At 40.3% G+C, this 18,111-nt stretch overlaps 1 protein-coding gene across 3 annotated transcripts in view; it reads right to left on the bottom strand.

The window, feature by feature from the left end:
* MCF2L2 (MCF.2 cell line derived transforming sequence-like 2) overlaps positions 1–18,111 on the bottom strand; it is a 249,011-nt gene that overhangs the window by 93,051 nt on the left and 137,849 nt on the right. For all 3 annotated transcript variants that reach the window (XM_044251864.1, XM_044251866.1, XM_044251865.1), the window contains 2 exons: positions 15,053–15,132; positions 1,793–1,878 (listed from right to left, as the gene is read on the bottom strand). In XM_044251864.1, coding sequence (XP_044107799.1) covers positions 1,793–1,878; positions 15,053–15,132 — 166 coding nt within the window. The remainder of the gene's footprint in view (positions 1–1,792; positions 1,879–15,052; positions 15,133–18,111) is intronic.

An 18,111-nucleotide genomic window follows, 5' to 3' on the forward strand; every position in this document is an offset into this window, starting at 1 on the left:
CTTTTCTGATCAATTGTTCAGGAAAGGGATGAAAACCTGCAGCTACGGGGCCATCAAACACCACTGGAAAGGGTTACATTCTCTTATTTGCTATCATTATGTGTCGGAAAGTAGATTCACATTAACTCGAGTCTTTGAAAGTCAGGAACGTTCTTAGGCCTCCTTCTGTCCGAGTGCTGCTTCTGTATATTTGTACATAGTATGTTTTCCTCTGCTTTTTACCCGATTCCTGCTCAGTTCTTAGCCTAAGATACGGTGTGATTCAATCTATATACGTTTTTAAAACTTGGAAGCATGTGATTTTTTTGCTTGTAGATATTCTTTTGTTCCAGACCTCAAAGGTTCCTTACTGTCTTGAGCATCAAATCTAATCTCTTCGACCTGGTCCCCAAGGCCTTATGGAATCTTCCTTTCCTTCTTGATTTCCCATAGCAGTATTTTTCCCACCGCCACTATCATCAGTGATGAATCTTATTCATGACCACACCTTGTGTAAGTTAACCAATGGACCATCGTTTCTCCTGGACCTTTTGAAGTCTTGAAACTCCAACCCTAAATGTGCTTTTCCATTAAGCATCTCTTCCTCCCAAAATACATACTTAATCACATATATTATTGTGCTACTGACTAATTATTTAGTTTTCTTCCTAGCTAAAATACAAGTTCTGAATGTAGGGACTGTGCACAGTGCTATCACGGGGGCTTAAAGTAATCCCCCGCCCGCTTAGGTGGTTAGCATCTGACATGATTTCGGGTTAGGTCATGATCTCAGAGTCATGAGTTCTGAGCCCCAAGTTGGGCTCTGTTCTGCACGTGGAGTCTGCTTAGGATTCTCCCTCTCTTACCATCCCTCTCTGCCTTCCCTGCTCACACTCTCTCTCTCTCTCAAAAAAAAAAAAAAAAAAAAAAGATACACCGTCACTTAAGGACAACAGAACACATTGTCAAGAGATGCTTTTCTGAGACAACACAAATAAAGACACTTTCAAATATGCTGATGTGGGCCATTTACTGAAACTGAGAGATAACATTTTAGTTGGTAAGAGCCCACATCTCTCCTTGAGTACACCTTAAAGTGAAAGAGTATAAAGTAGTCTAATGAAACTAATATGGGCTTTAATCAAATGGCAAGTTCCTGAAGACTTTGGTTCATTTACTTTACAGACATATTTTGAGGGCCTGCTAAAAGCTAAGTATTATCATAGTCCCTGGGCACAAGAGTGGCTCATAAGTCAGTAAGTTAAATGGCGTAGATAGAAGTAGTGTGATGATTGCAAGAATAGAACTAATGATGTAGATTCTGAGTATAAAGAAGATTTTTTAAAAAATGAATTTCCTCTATGCTTTTGGTGTTTACCACACTAATTTAGGCTTTCTGAATGGCAGAGCAGTCACATGCATGCAAATACCTTCCTGTGGTCTGAAAATAGCATTGAATTTGTATAACTTGTGTCTTTGGGGAACCTATTCCTTTTAAATGCTTTCAAACCAATAATTCAATCTATCAACATTAGTTTACATTTACTGTTTTGTTTTTTCTTGATAATTCATTTTTTTAAAATACTGAGTATACCTGGAACTTGGTTTCTAAGTCATGTGCAGCTCTTGCTTTTGCTTTTATGAAATCGGTGAGTTTGTTCTCAGGTACATAAATGAAGGTTAGTAAGCAGAATAAATATGTGATTTTTACCTGGGGAAAATGAGTGATGAGATTTAAAACAGAAGATACGCTCCCCTCTCCCTATCATCTCAAGGGGTTAAAATGATTCCTGCCCAGGATCTGCAGTCTTACCTGGTAGGGGAAAGATTTTCAGGACTGTCAAGGTGCTCTGGCTTAGGGTTCTCCCCATCGTGACTGCTTTCCAGTATTTCTTCATTCTGAAGTGAAAGAAATTTTGGTCAGACCGTCTATTTTATTTGGGGGCTGTATATTTTTCTTTTCCCCAATTTATTTGCTTTGTTCGTTTTTGTTTTCAGTGTTCTGGATGAGCACCACGCCCAGTCCCTCATCTTTCTTTTTTTTTCTTGGATTTTTCCCAGCCCCTCTACAGATCCGTTACAGTTTGCCTTTCGGGCTTCCTTTAGAAACATCAAAAACTCTTTTTCAAAAGCAGATAACATTTTTCCTTAATAGTGAACAGCTATTAATATTCTACTACCCCTTCCCAGTTGACTCACAGTAAGAATTCAGAGTTTGAGCTAAGGGGAAACAGTGAAGAGATCATTTGACTCAGTAGTTCCTTTCTTTCCCCTCTGGGGGTAAGAAATGAACATCTGGAGAAATTGCAACCTACCCAAGGCCAAAGAGTTAAAGGCAGAGATGAAATAAACCCAGACTCCACTCTCACAGGCTGGTAATCACAAGTCCATTCTAGCGTGCCATATCCTGGGACAGCTGGTACCTTACGCTGTATAGATTGGCCCCTGGCACGGGCTTGAAGCTGGGGGTCGGAAGCCTGGCTCACTACCTGCCAGCTCTAAGACCCTGGGCAAGCTCACTGAACCTTTCTACCTCAGTTTCCTCCCCTAGTACATGGACCGTACAGCACTATCTACCACACAGGACTGGGGCTCTTTTTCAGAATATTAGGCATTTAATTATCAGAAAGAGGCAAAACTACTCATTTTACTTTCAAGGAAATACAGTTTTAACAAGGAAGTGAATTTATATAAACTTGATAGCAACAATAGAATCTTAAAGATATTGACTAATAATGAACACGTAGATAATTAGCCAGCTTTTGAATTCTTCCTGCCTGCCAGGTTCTGTTTAAATGAGTCCTTTTGTGCTGTCACAAAAGGGAGTATAGATTTTGAATGGGCCCTCTAGCAAAAGTATTGTTGAAGGAAATATAGTGAGTAGATATATAGATTCTGTATAAATTAGAGCTGAAAGCTGAAGGATGTTCTAAGGAACAGATGAGAAGTCTCCTTGTAAAACAGCTCAGCTAGGCTCTCAGCTGGTTGTTGACAATGCAAGAAGAGAGGCCTCTCGGGGTACCTGGGTGGCTCAGTGGGTTAAAGCCTCTGTCTGCGGCTCAGGTCATGATCCCATGGGGCCCCTCATTGATCGAGCCCCACATTGGGCTCTCTGCTCAGCAGGGAGCCTGCCTCCCCCCTTCCCCGCCCCTCTGCCTGCCTCTCTGCCTACTTGTGATCTCTGTCAAATAAATAAATAAAATCTCTTAAAAAAAAAAAAAAAAGAGGAGCCTCTCACTGGATTAACAGAAAGCAGTCAAGGTAAGGTGGTTTTTGTCATTCACAATGCCAAGTACAGAAACAGCAATTCAAAAATGTTCAACGAATGAAAGAAAATTGGGGATCATTGATCTTTTTCACTGATGTCCTCCCAAATCTGGCATATCCAGAAATCAGGCTAACAAATAAAGGGCTGTTTGGGATACCAGTTTTGCATTCAGCTCTAAAATACACAGGCAATCTTCAATTCTAAGTTCCTATTTGTTTCTTTTAAAATAGGATATCATTTCACTAGGCATCTAAATTGTTAGTATCTGCTATTACATATATTTGACCAGATACTCGTAGATATTTCTCATTTCAGTCAATATACAGAAGTAAAATATCAGTCCCCAGTCCCCAGATTCAAATCAATCTGGTTATTTTCACCACACCACCAGACCTCTTTCTTCACATTTTCTCTATAATGTGGAACTGATCACTATGGCTGTTAATTCTACATCACATCCTTCTCTAGTTCCTCCCTGTGATGTCACTATGCCTGTGACGTCACACCTGCTGGGCTTTGAACTCTAGCTTTATTTGTCTTTGGGTCCCTAACACGTAATACAGGACCTTTGTAAGGAGTAACCACTATTTCTAACCAAACTTCCTCTCACCATAAAACTTACTACTGCTTATAAAATGAACTGTGCTCTTTCCAGCTCTTCTGTTGGTCTATCGTAAGTGTGGTATATTGTACAGTCTTTTATTTCATGACAATCTAAGGACAGAAAAATAACAATGACTCAAAGTGTATAGGTATGGACTGTCATCTTTTACACTGAATGACGATGTCCTAATTTATAGATTTTGTCGTGCATGAGACATGGGCTTGCTGAAATGCCTGGATATGGACTTGGTGTCAACCCATATTCCTAGGACCACGAGTCAAATGGATGATGTAAGGGTAGAAAAAGGATCCTCTGTTGATCAAGTCTGATGGACTATAACCCTGCTGCCACTGAGAATGTGATGGGAAGGATCCACAGCAGATCTGGGTGCTGCTTTAATAACTTTATACCAATATTTCGCTAAAGTTTAGACAAATTAGTTGTGTTCTAGTGCAGTAGCTTTCAAAGTCTGACCATGGCCCACAAGAAAAACATCAAAACATACATACACACATATTGGGATTTATAATCAATATGTTTTTGATCTTGTCCTATATCTGGTACAGATCTCCTAAGACTTATAATTTCCTAAGTGATAAGAGCCATGAAGTTTTCTTTTGTTATTCATAACAAACCCTTTTCAACCCCACCAGAGTTTATGTTAATAAGGTAGCTTATGGGGGCTGGTTGCCACAGGAACCAAGCACATGATTCTAATTTGAGGGTGGGAACTTTCAGTTCCCTTGACCAACACCCTTTGGGGGCCGGGGGAAGGGGGCTGAAGACTGAATTCAACTACTAATGGCCAATGGTTTAACCTGTCATGCCTATGTAATGAAGCCTCCAAAACACCCAAAAAAGGAGCTTCTGGGTTGGTGAACACACAGAGATGGGGAGTAGGTGGCTTGCTCAGAGAGCACGGAAGCTCCATGTCCCTATACCTTGCCCTATGCATCTCTTCCATCTGGCTGTTCCTGAATTACATCCTTTTGAGATAAACTGGTAATCTAGTAGGTAAAATGTTTCACTGAGTTCTCAGAGCCACTCTAGCAAATTAATCAAACCCAAGGAGGGTATAATGGGAAACTGATCTATAGCAGGTTGGTCAAAAGCACCAGGGACAACGTGGACTTTTCAAATGGCATCTAAAGGGGGTGGGGGAGCAATCTTACAGGACTGAGGCCTTAACTTGAGGGAAGTGATTCTATCTCTAGGTAGACAGTGCCAGAATTTAGTTAATTGCTTGGTTGTGTTGTAAACACACACACACACACACCAGACATACATATAGCTGCTGTGACATACTCTATTTTTAAATTAGGCCATCCTTGTTGCATTCTGCTCTTCTTCTTTATTTTCAATGCTTGTGAACCCACTAAATTGAGTTCACGGTCACCACTGCCACCTGAACTTTGAAAATCTCTTAGAGAGTGAAAAGAACACAGATTCTTCCTGTGAAAGGTACATCTGGGTGGGAATCTCTGGCTTACTTTTTATTTAAGTGACCTTGGGCAAGGCTTCTTTGCACCTTAGGTCTCTCTGTAAAAGAGGACTTACTGTATCTATATCAGAGGGGTGTTGTGGTGATTTGAGGTAAGGAATTCAAGTACTCAAAGAAGCCTTGATAAATGGTATTTGAGGTTGGCTCTTTAATGTCTTCTCTGTGGGGATTAAAATGGGTAATGTCTGTAAAGCACCCAGGGACACTGACCTGCAGTAATTGCTGGGCAGTTCCTACCTGCTCCTGTGTAATAGAGACCCCATATTTCTCACTAGCTGGGAGGTGTTGGCCAAGTCACCTAGGCTCTCTGGGCATCTATTTTCTTCTGTATAAAATGAGGGAGATGTGTGAGTTGGTGATGAAACACCCCTCTGCTTATAATATCAAATACCAACATAGATACTATTGCTTCTGATTTTGAGATGAAAGCTGAAATGTAGCCACATTACTTTGGGGGAAAACTTTAAATTAATCTTCCTCAAAGGTCTAGAAGGAAGACCATATTTAAATAAATGCTTGCTTTTTTCAAATATTAGGTCTTCTGTTCCTTTTATTTTGAATAATGAACCAAGAAGATTGACCACAGACCAACCAGCCAATTGCTGCTATGCTTTTTTTTTTTTTTTAAGATTTTATTTATTTATTTGACAGAGAGAGATCACAAGTAGGCAGAGAGGCAGGCAGAGAGAGAGGAGGAAGCAGGCTCCCTGCTGAGCAGAGAGCCCGATGCGGGACTCGATCCCAGGACCCTGAGATCATGACCTGAGCCGAAGGCAGAGGCTTAACCCACTGAGCCACCCAGGCGCCCCAGCTGCTATGCTTTTTGTTAGAGATTCCTTAGGAGTCTCGTGAATTATAGAATAATGCTTTTTGATTTTTTTAAAGATTTTATTTATCTGTTTGAGAGAGAGAGCGAGAGAGAGAGAGCAAGAGTGTGAGTGTGTAGGGGGAGGGTAGAGGGGGGCAGGAGTGGGACAAGCAGACTCCACCCTAAGCATAGAGCCTGCCGTGGGATTTGATCCCACGACCTTGAGATCATGACCTGAGCCAAAACCAAGAGTTGGATGCTTAACCAACTGAGCCACCTAGGTCCCCTAAAATGATGCCTTTTTAAAGCAGAGCAACAAGTTCCTGTGGAATCATATCCTGTTCCCCTTTAGTCAACCCTGACTTAGAGTTGCCCCTAGGGTATCTCAAAGAGTGGGTTTTCTCAGCCAGCTGGTGATTTAAAAGGGAATTGATCCAAAAATCACTTTAACGGAGGACTAATCAGGTGGAAAAGCCCCTCCCCATTTATGTTTATTTTATTCTTAAGAAAAAGGGGTGGCTATGAAGGCAAGCAGCTGTCAACTGCTCTAGGCCCAACATCACTCCCCATACCCCCATGTCTAGCCCAGTCTCTCCTGAGTTTCGAAATGACATCAACCAACATACAGGTCCTCTAGCAACAAACACGTAACCTGTTTTGGTTACGTCTTTTCAACAAACATGTAACCTAAGTGTTTTGTTTCCCCCATATTTTGAAGAAGGTCATGTTTCAAAATTGAGAGAACAGGCTAATTTCTTGGCTTGAAAGGAATTTTGTTTAAAAATTTTATCTCGGGGTCGCTGGGGTGGCTTAGTCAGTTGAGTGACCAACTCTTGGTTTCAGCTCAGGTCATGATCTCAGGGTCATGAGATCAAGCCCTGCATTGGGCTACATGCTCAGTAGGGAGTCTGCTTGAGATTTTCTCTCCCTCTCCCTCTGCCCCTGCCTCTGCTCCACTGTGTGCATGCTCTCTCTCTCTCTCTCTCTCTCTCTCTCTTTGGAGAATATCTTTTTTTCCCTTTTTTTGAGAATATCTTTTTAAAAGTATCAATCAACTTTTTAAAAATACCTACTTTTTAAAAAGTATCAGGGCGCCTGGGTGGCTCAGTGGGTTAAGCCACTGCCTTCAGCTCAGGTCGTGATCTCAGGGTCCTGGAATCAAATCCCTGCTGAGCAGAGAGCCTGCTTTCTCTCTCTCTCTCTCTCTCTCTCTGCCTACCTCTCTGCCTACTTGTGATCTCTGCCAAATAAATAAATAAAAATCTTAAAAAAAAAAATTATCAGTAGCTGGGGCTCCTGGCTTGGGCTCAGGTCATGATCTCATGGGTGGTGGGATTGGGCCCTGGTTGGACTGCATTCAGCATATAGTCTGCTTGAGATTCTCTCCCCCTGCACCCCTGCCCCTGCCACTTCTTGCATGCATGCACATGCACTAAAATAAATAAATGAATAAATCTTTTAAAAAATAAAGTGTCAATAACTGATTTTCAATTGATTATTAAGATTTGGTTTGGTTTGGTTTGGTCCCCAAAGGAGAGATAGCAACATTTGAACTGAATCAAATTAGATTTTCCCTACAGTTAAATTATTACACTCTATGATTTTAGGGATGCTTGGAAAGCAATTTCAGTTCCAACTCTTTTAAAGTGATGGTACCTGATAAATCAAAGTGAAAGTATCATTTATTGTTTTATCACATTTCTTTAAAAAAGAAGCTACTAGACCTTATTGTGAGAAAAAGTAAGGTAGATAAAGGCTGAACCATCCTCTTCATTTCCATATAAAGAGTAACCATTGCAAGTATTTATGGTTAAGCATTTTACAAAATTATAAATTAATCTTGAAAACCAGAGAAGGTGAAGAAGTAGAACAAGCAAGAATTACTGAAAAATTACACAATGGTGGGTTGTAGGGAGGACAATGGGGGAAAATGGAAAAAGAAAACTCTCCAAAGGCCTTTCAACCTCCAGCCTCAGTCCAGTCCAAGGTGGTCTCAGAGACAGTCCCAGAGTGAAAGGCATCAGCCCTGGGAAGGGATGGCTCTGCCTTTTCCTCCCCATTGCTAGAACTTCTGGGGGAAAGGGGGAAACCTTTTCTTTGTCATTTTTTTTGTTTGTTTTAGTTTTCTCCTTTTTGAGATCCAGGGAGTTCTGATGTGGAGAATAGGAAGAACTTTTGAAAAACAGGACCACTTAGAGACTCTACCGTGGGAACAGATTGCTAGCTGGCTAGTCTGTCCTGTTTGTACCATCTCACCGGCCCTTCCCAGCACATCTTTTCTTATTCTTCATTGTCACTGCCAGAAGAAGCCACTGCCTTTGGATAATAGGGCAGTCTTTCTTTCTTTTTTTCTTTTTAATGACAAGTATTTCCAGAAGGGTTAAGGAGCTGTCAGTCACTCATCATTCAGGCACTGCTATGAATTAGCTCATTCAGATATTCTCCTACCTCTAGACCAGATCAGCTGTATTGTGTAGGCACTTCCAAGAGGGAAGGGAGAGGAGAGAAAGGTTTTAGCACATATTAGAGCCGTTTGGAGGAGAAGGGCAGGCTTGAGAAGACAGGCATGAGCAGTCCTGAGGCTTTGTGGGAATGGGAAATGAATAGAGAAAGATAGGGGAATGGGTCCCAAATGTAAACTTTTCCTATTTAAAAAATTTTCCAGGGTCTCTTTTATCTAAGATCTTGAATTTCCCAGCCATTAGTAATTAGTTCAATGATCTTACTTGTTAAATTGGTTTTTAAAGACTGGACTAACACTCGAAAACAATGTTTATAATATTTTGTTTATGAGAAAAGTGTCTTTTTAAAAAAATGCAACATTGTGTTTACAATGATTTACAATGCTGTAGTTCTGTTTAAAGGATCAGAAATTGAGAAATATGTTGCAAGATACGTTTCTCCCACTCCCAAACCAAGAAATGTGACCAAGGACATTGAAGTTTCCTATATATTTGGAATTCTCTCAAGCTATTTGATTTCATGTGGTTTTCATCTCAATGTATAACTGTCAATGTAACATTATTTTTGTGTGTCTGTAAATCTTAACTCGTAAATAAAATCACAAGTTTGAAAGGTATTTTTTTAGACCAATCTTTGATCCTTAACCTATTTCACAAGTAATTTCCACATAACCTCAAGGTCAGCTGGCTTATTCTCTTTGGTATGTGTGTTGGAGGAGAAAGCTACAGCTCATAGGAAGAGAAGGTGTGGGTTGCTGTTACAGACGTACGAAACCCTACAAAAGTTGGACTCAAATTTTTAAGTCCTCACTTTCTGCAGTTTTTTTCTGAGTGCTCTATATTAGCAAACAAATTCATCCAATTAGAAATCCATGATGGAAACCTCAAGGTATCTTCAATATCTTCTCTCCCTCTCTATTAAATCAGTCCCCTTTCTTCTCTGCCTTGATCTTCCTCATTCATCACACTTTCTGAGACAGTCTAGTGTGTTCGAGGCACTGGGGAGGATATCTGGATTAACTGGCATAAGCTCTCCCCATCTCCCTTTTTCTGTCATTAGGAGGCTCTTAACACTGGAGTTACACCTAGATTGTGACACCTGCTGGCAGCTGGTCCATCTACCTGCCTTCTTCTAGTCTACTCTTCATTGCCATACTAGAGTCATCTTTCTAATACATAGGTGTCCTTCCTGGCAACAACTTCTAACCAAAGCCTTCAGCAACCTGTTCTGGTCTACCTCTCTGGCTTTCTCGAACCATTCCCAGAATAGCCTATACCCCTTCAGATTTTTTTTTTAAAGATTTTATTTATTTATTTGACAGAGAGAAATCACAAGTAGATGGAGAGGCAGGCAGAGAGAGAGAGAGGGAAGCAGGCTCCCTGCTGAGCAGAAAGCCTGATGCGGGACTCGATCCCAGGACCCTGAGATCATGACCTGAGCCGAAGGCAGCGGCTTAACCCACTGAGCCACCCAGACGCCCCAGCCCCTTCAGATTTTTGATACTTTATATCCTTCCCCATCTTGACTGCCTTTCTCTGTCTTATCCAACTTTCAAAGTTGTATTTATTTTTCAAAGCTAAGTTCAAATGCCATCTCCTTTATAAAAATATCCCCATATTGTTGTTATGAACTGTTTCTTCTTCTGCCTTCTAACATGTTATATTCCTTTTAGCAAAGGTATGTCATTCTCCTCTACATTATAAATTATTTGAAATACATAGTTTCCCTCATGAGACTTGTAAGTTTCCTGAGTTCAGGCCCCATGTTAGAATTGTTTCCTTATGACCCATAGCAATTGCTTTAATATATAGTAAATGGAGTAGAATACGACACCTAGATGGGACCAATGAGATATTTTAGTCAACAGTGGTCTTAACTGTTATTCTGTCCTATTTCATATAGCTCCCTCAATGAAAGTACATTCTCATAGATTAATATAATCCCACACTTGCTTCACTAAGTTCTGGACTGTATTAGCCTAAGAGATCTATATCTACCTTAATGAGCTCTCTTCATCCCGAGTCTTCATGACATATGAATATAGCCTCTAGGCAAGTGTGGCCCAAAATGCAATCCTTATACCACCTGCATTCAAGTTACCAAATTAAAAATATTGAATTTAAAAGTTAAAAATTCAGATTCCAGGACCATATTCTAGCCCTCCCGAATCACAATCTGAGGGTAGATCTTGAGACTCTCCATCATTAATAAGCTTCTCAGGGCTACAATCCATAGGAAACCCTGATAATCTCCATTCTAGAAATTCCTCAGAAAGCTTAGTTGGGGGTTGCCTCAAAGACCTTGTGGATTCTCTCTATGACCAGACTTCAAGCATCATAGAGGGTGAACCCTGAAATGTGCTTACAGTTTATATAGTTCTCCTGTTGAGAATCAGAGGTAAATGAAAGCTCTGGGGATTCAAAGGCGTGAGAAAGCAAGGAACTGAATTTGGACCTGATCTGCTATTATTTGGCAAAACAGTACATGTTCAAGATCAGGAGAAGCTATTCAATTTAAGACCCCGGCCTGACCGCCCTTCAGCCACTGTTCATCTTTTACACGTACATTTTATCTGTAAACATGGGATTAAATGGGAAACTATAATTAAGAATCCACTGTATGTAAAGCATCATGCTACGTGCTCCCACATATTTCTCATGTTTTAAATATTTTTATTTTGATTTGTTAACATTATCATTATTAATGAAGTCATGTAGTTCTCATTTAATCAGTCACCTGTGGGGTGGCTTTATCCCCATTTTGCAGAAGAGGAATTTAGAGTATGAGAGATTAAGTAAACCGGTAGTTAGATTAAGTAACTAAATAGATTAAGTTAAATAGATAAGTAAACTGTTAGATTAAATAAACTACGAGTTTCAAATCCTGGTTCCACCATTTACTAGTTGTGTGACCCTTAGGGAAGCTCACTTAACTTCTCAGGGTCTCAACAGCATCACGGATAAAACAAGGGAAACATCAGCTTCCTCATCTTCTTCCTCAAGGTATTGAGGATTTGGGATGAAATCAGGTACATAGAGCATGCAGCACAATGTCTGGGTCTCACCAGTGTTAGCAACCTCTCCCTCACCTTCTCATTCTCTAACTTACAGAATTGGGGTTTTTTTTTTCTTTAATTTTTATGGAGGAGGCTGTTGGCTTGCAAGCTTAAAAAGGCCCCTGCTATGCTAAGCCACACTAACAGGTGCCCAGCAACAGTTTGTTGGTGCTCAGACACAGCCAGTAGCTCGGCCTTTATCCTGAGAGTTCACATTCATGAAAAAGGAATTTTCATCAGTGTCTGGCCTCTTTCCAGCTCTGAAGAAGCTGTGATGCGAAGAGCCTGGAAAAGCAGCCCTTGTGAGTCATGCTTCCAGGTTCTAGCTTCCAGCTGGTGATGTAAAGGACCCAAATCAGCCACATCACCATTGCCAGCAACCACCGCAAATCCCCACGGCTGGGCTTTCCCAGACCTCATCGGGGAGTCTAGAGCAGGGGTGCACAGCTGCCAGACGGCCCCAGAGCCGCAGCCCATTTGTCAGGTTGAGTGTGCATCCCTTCCAACAAGAAAAGCCAGGAGTACCCCACCTGAGAAGACAGAACACCTTTTTTGGAAATGAGTTCTCTGATGATGATAAAATCATAGCTTGATTTGGTTGCATGATTTTGTTGTATGTAGTCACTATCAGTGAGTCTAGGGGCAATCACGGGTAGCTTTGGTTTATTTCTCTCTCTTTTTTTTTTTTTTTGGTCTGTGAGCATTTACCCAAGGAAAGCAAGGAGTGATATTTACCACAGCGTTATGATCTGCGTTGTGCTTTCATTTTGTCTTTACATTCTATGTCAAAGGTCAAGGATGTCTGATTGTCCCCAGAGTCAGAGGTTATGCATTTTGGTCCTCTGTCCTGGACAGTGGCCACAAAACACAAGCAGCAATGATTCTTCTTGATGTTAGCCAACCTCCTTCCCCCTCCTTTTAATAAACCATGAATCACACAGACATAAATCGAAACCTTTTTTCTAACCTACTTTTTTTTTTTTTAACCAGTTTTCTTACATATTTTGGAATGACGATTTCCCTGGTTATCCTACCTACCTTGTCAAGTGCTTATGGAATTTATTGGTCCTGAGTTGATTTTTAAGTCTAGGATTTGGGGATTAATTCATAAACCCTCTTCCTTCCTACTCGTGGTCATTCATGACTATATGGATTTTGCTCACGCTTCTCACAGCCTTGGCTTTTAGAAGTAGAAGTCTGACCAGCTTCTGTTCGCCAAATTGAGGAAGTCTGGCAGACAATTCCTACTCTGCTTCCTCCACTGCCTTGACTGTTAACATAATGTTGTTGCAGGAAAAGCCCTTTATTAAATACACAAGTGAGGTAACAATAAGGAAAAAAACAACAACAAAAGCCCAGGACAATTGTAACATGGGCTTGCACTGGCTTACCAACACCGATGCTATTGGTGATCTGCCTAACTATGAGGCAGCCGGCATCCTAGAAGGATGGGCTTAGAATCTGAATTAAATAAGCAGCACGGGCAAAGGGAAGAAACCAGAAATTCTAGTGGCCAGAGCTTCTTGGATTCTACCTAACATTTTCCAACTCTATAGGCCTCTGGTTCTTCCCCTGCTCTAGTTCTTGCATTGTCTATTTTTACCAATATATAAAATCAAAGTAAATATTAAATGTAGCTTATGGAAACCTTTCATCTTAAACACCCTAAGGTCTTTCCTGAGAAAAGGTGCCTTACGCTTACTAACTATATTTTCTTTTTTTTTTTTCAACAAATAAAACAGCAGCACTCATATTTATTGTTCACACTTACTGAAATAACTCACTCAATTTTGGATGCTTTTATATGAGAACCTCCATGTACACACAACCCCTCTGGCATCTTTGTAAATTGTGTAGGCCATAAATACGTTGTCTAAAGATGAGGCAAAGAAAATCACAGAGCAGGGAGGTAAGTTCAAATCACACTGTGGGTAAATAGCAACAGCATGTAAGTTCAGGGGCTGGACCTGAGCTTTGGTGCACCTGACCCAGCTCTCACCTTCAGAGATGAGATTCTCGGAAGCCCAGGGTACAGAGATGGTAGGGTGGTGCTCAGTTTTGAAGGTGATCACGGTTAAGCCCTTTTTATGTCATGCAATAATTCCACAAACTTCATGGATGTCAAGTCTGATGAAGCTTCATTACATTTGCCCATTTCAAAAAACTGCTCGTTACTCTTTAAAACGGCTGATCACAGCTGTGTGAAACTAAAGAGTGTTACCTAACTCTGGAAGACATGGTAAAGCAATTTTTCCCTCCACAGGGGATTTTAAAACACTGCAGCAATGTTCTCATCTGCCTAAACAGACAGAAAATTGCAGCTTGTTAAGAAAAGTCTGCTGGGAACTCCACTTCCCACCTTGTTTATGTCTCAAGGAAGAAAATTTGGAGACCCCCTTTCTGCCTGACTCCATCATGGGCGGTGGAATACCTGTGGGGTCCTCTATTCAGACCACGAGGCACAGATGCTGAGTCCAAACTGTTGCTAAAGTGCGTGTAACCCAGGGTCCACTGGTGTCTGCCTTCAGAACCATTCTGTCAGTCAGATACTCACCTTTTAGGGAGGCAGGAGGAAAGGAACCCCTTCCAGGGTTGCTTCTACGGCAACACATTTTTTATTTGGGCATTTAAATATAATGTTACTTTACAATTATACGGTGCTTGGCACTTTTCAAATTTCCATTTGCTGCTCAAAATTAGTTTCAGGTAATAGCTATTGTTATCCCCATTTTTACAGATGAGAAACAGGCTTAAAGTGGCTTCTGTGGCTTCCGGCAGGTGTGCCTGATTCCAAAGTTCATGCTTTCTTTTTTTTTAACTTTGGTTTTGAAATAATTATGGATTCCCATAAGGCTGCAAAGAAACATACAAGGAAGTCTCATGTACTCTTCCCCCACTTCCTCTAATATTAGTATCTTACACAACTAGAGTACAGTACTAAAAGCAAGAGAATGATGTTCACACAATCTACAGAGTTTATTCAGAGTTCACCAGTGGTGCATGCACGCAAGTGTGTGTGGCTCTATGCAATTCAGCCATGGTTTTTTGCACATAAACCACACACTGTCCCAGCAATTTTAAATATGAGTCAGAGTATAGGAATGCACAAAATGACTTTTTTCTCAATAACATAGTATCCACCAACAATTAGATCCACGACCAGTTTTTCTAGTTGCAATTAAGAAGAAAGAAAACGAAGAAATCCTACAAAACTCAGCTCTTAAAAGCACTGGTCTGTGTTACGTGCCGTTATGGCCACATCGCCTGGAGGTGTGATAGGTATGGGATAGGGGAATTTCATTTATTGGTAATTATGGCAGCAATATTCGCTTATGTCAGAAATCTCAAATCATATAAGAAAAAGGTAATCTTACCTTGACTTCAAATTTAGTCTTGTCATCTTCCTTTTCCAATGTCCCTGCATAAGTTTCCTCAGATGTCCTCTGAAGAGGAGCTAGAGAAAGAAAACATGCCATTATTGGCAACTCAGCTTAAAAATACCCCAGAGCGTGTAGCCTGGCTTGGATGAGCAGCTGGACTGGGTTGGGCCAACTGAATAACAAAGCTTAATTGAGCTACTGTGATGATTTCCGAGGTGTGAGATGAAATTGGAGGTGAAGGAGAGATGCAGAAAAGAAATAGCCTTTGACCCCAGGCATTTAATATTTGATCCGAAGAGATAAAAATCACACACAACACCACATGAAACATTAAACTACAACAAATCAGCAAACATAATGTGGTAAAAATGAGAAAATCTCCATCATTCCCATTTTCAAGTCTCGGTGAAAAGGCCTCTTTCTTCAGGAAGTCTCCCTTAACATTCAGACTTCATGGATTCTTTTATGCACCGCTGCTTTAGCATTTATCTTTGTATTGTATGAAATGCAGTTGATGTTACTCTTGGATTAGAAGACCAGATCAATTCTAGAGACCACATTTATTGAGTATATCCTTTTTATTATACAAATAGCTAATTTGTGCTTACCATAGACAATTTTAAAAAATACTAAAATCTTACCACTTACACATAACCATTTCCTTACAATCTTCTTTAATAAAGTGTTCTCTCTCACTGTCTGTATACACACACACACACACACACACACACATACATGCACGCAACCACCCCAACCCACACTCACATAATCATACTATGATTATGTAAGAGGAGGTCTATGCCTGCCCCAGCCAGAAACTGTTGCTAATTTAACAGTTGGATTCCAAAACTGATGGAACCACATTTATTAGTGGATGAGACAACTATGCGAAGAATGAGTTAGCTGAGTCAGGATGGAACTGGGCTCTCTTGCTCTTGCTCTCTTCTCTCTGTCACTCTGTCATTTTCCCCTCCTTTCCACAGAGCTCTTGGGACACCTGGGAGATATCTTTTCTTCAGGCCTCAAAGGCCATTTGGCAGTAATAATGGGATTTGGGGAGGAGAAGCCCTGGTTAGGCCTTGAGACTTTCTAACCTAGCATTACCAGAGGGCTGCACTGGGAATGATGGCTGCAAGGCTAAAAAGTAAGTGGTACTTTGAGTTCTTGTCACTGTCAACACCCTTGTGAATAGAGTTTCCTTGGAAAATTCATAGCATACCTGTGAATGACCTAAAAATTTGAGCATTTCTAGGTCCCATGGCCAAAATGCCATCCACCTAATGCCCCCAACATAGTGCCCTGATACTTATCTGTGGTGAACAGTGGCCTCCAGAAATTCCTCCCAACCCTTGGGTTCTCTGAGTCAACTGGAATCTGCGTGGGCTTTCTATGGACTTTTTCATACATATTATTGAAATCTGTAGTGAAGTGTCCTGTTTGCTGCCCCTGGTTATATGATCACTGAAGCTACTTCATAACAATCAACAATCCTTTGGGCATCCCTGTAAACTGAGCATTGCCAGGCATAACAACTAGATGCTAGGAGTGCGTATGTTAGAGCTGGCAACACCCAGGACTGACAAGCACCACCCTGACTGACCACTGTAAGTGCAATAATGAAGTTCAAGGCTGGGGCGAGCAGCCCCACGGCCAGCATTCAAGTCTTGCTCCTCCATGTAAAAGACACATATTCTCGGAGTAATCTCTGTGCCTTAGCTTCTTCATCTGTGAAGTGTGGAATAATGAGAAAGCCTACAGAACAGGCTTGTTATAATGGCTTAATGAGTTAACATGTGCAAAGTGTTTAGATCATGGTAAATAGTATATTTTAGCTATTATTATAGCCACAAAAGAATTTTTTTGCATTCCTTATAAACTTTAGAGAGGTTAAATTTTGTACCCAAGGCCCCCAGCTAACAAGAGTCAGAGCCAAGATTCCAGCTCCCTCACGTTCGTTCCACTGTGAAATATAATGATTTCTCTTGGAACAGATTCCGTTACTAAGGAACTGGATAAATGTGTTTGAAAATCCTGTTAGTGACTTGCCTGAATCCACCATACTCCGTGGTTAGTATCCAAAACAAAAGTGCAGAATTGTTCTGCAAAATGAGCAAGATGTCTGGCAAAAGTCAATGATACTCATTCAGACGTGACAAAGATCTGTTTATGCTAGAAGGGTCATTGTCCATTATAAGATCTTGTAAAAAAAAAAAAATGAGAAACAAGCTATCATTCCTGCTTTATTTACTTGTAACAAACATATATTCCTTGAAACAATGACAGTGGAAACATCATAGAAGTGAACATAATTTAGTTTTGGGAGTGAGTCCTAAATGAAAATTAAGGAAAACCAAGTCCTATTTCTAGCCATCCAAAACGATGTCTCTATGTGTGTGAAAATCTATTTGTATTTGTCAGTAGGATGTGTGCATGAGTGCATTGAGTGTGCATAGGTGTGTGCATTGAGTGTGTGTGTGTGCGCACACAAAAATTCAAGAAAAAATGCACTATACTGTTATCAAGGCTTGCTTCTAAAAATTGTAATATGTGATGGGAGATAGGGGACTGTAAACCAAACAAAATGGAGAATTACCAAGACCCCATAATTTACAGATAAATAAAAGCCAAAAGAATTCATTGTCATCAGATTTGCACAAGAAATGCATAGGAATTTTTTCAGCCTGAGAAGAATGACACAGTGGTAATTCAGATCTATTATAAGGAATAAAAAGAACACTGGAAATGACTGAAATGAGAGGAGATGTAAAAGATGAAATATAAAATATAAAACTATACATAAGCATATATCTGAGAAAAACAATGCAAACAGGTATGGTAAAAAGCCAATAAAAGAATTAAAAGAGAACACTAAAAAAAAAAAAATGCTAACCCAAAAGAAGGCAGGAAAGGAGGAACAGAGGGAAAAAAATGAGAAAATAAACAAATAATGAAATTATTACTTTAAATCCAACTATATCAATAATTGTATTGTATGTAAATGACTAAATACTCCAATCAGAAACAGAATATGTTAAAAAGTCAAGATCCAATTG

Source organism: Neovison vison, chromosome 6, assembly GCF_020171115.1.
Source record: "Neovison vison isolate M4711 chromosome 6, ASM_NN_V1, whole genome shotgun sequence".
Lineage (NCBI taxonomy): Eukaryota > Metazoa > Chordata > Mammalia > Carnivora > Mustelidae > Neogale > Neogale vison.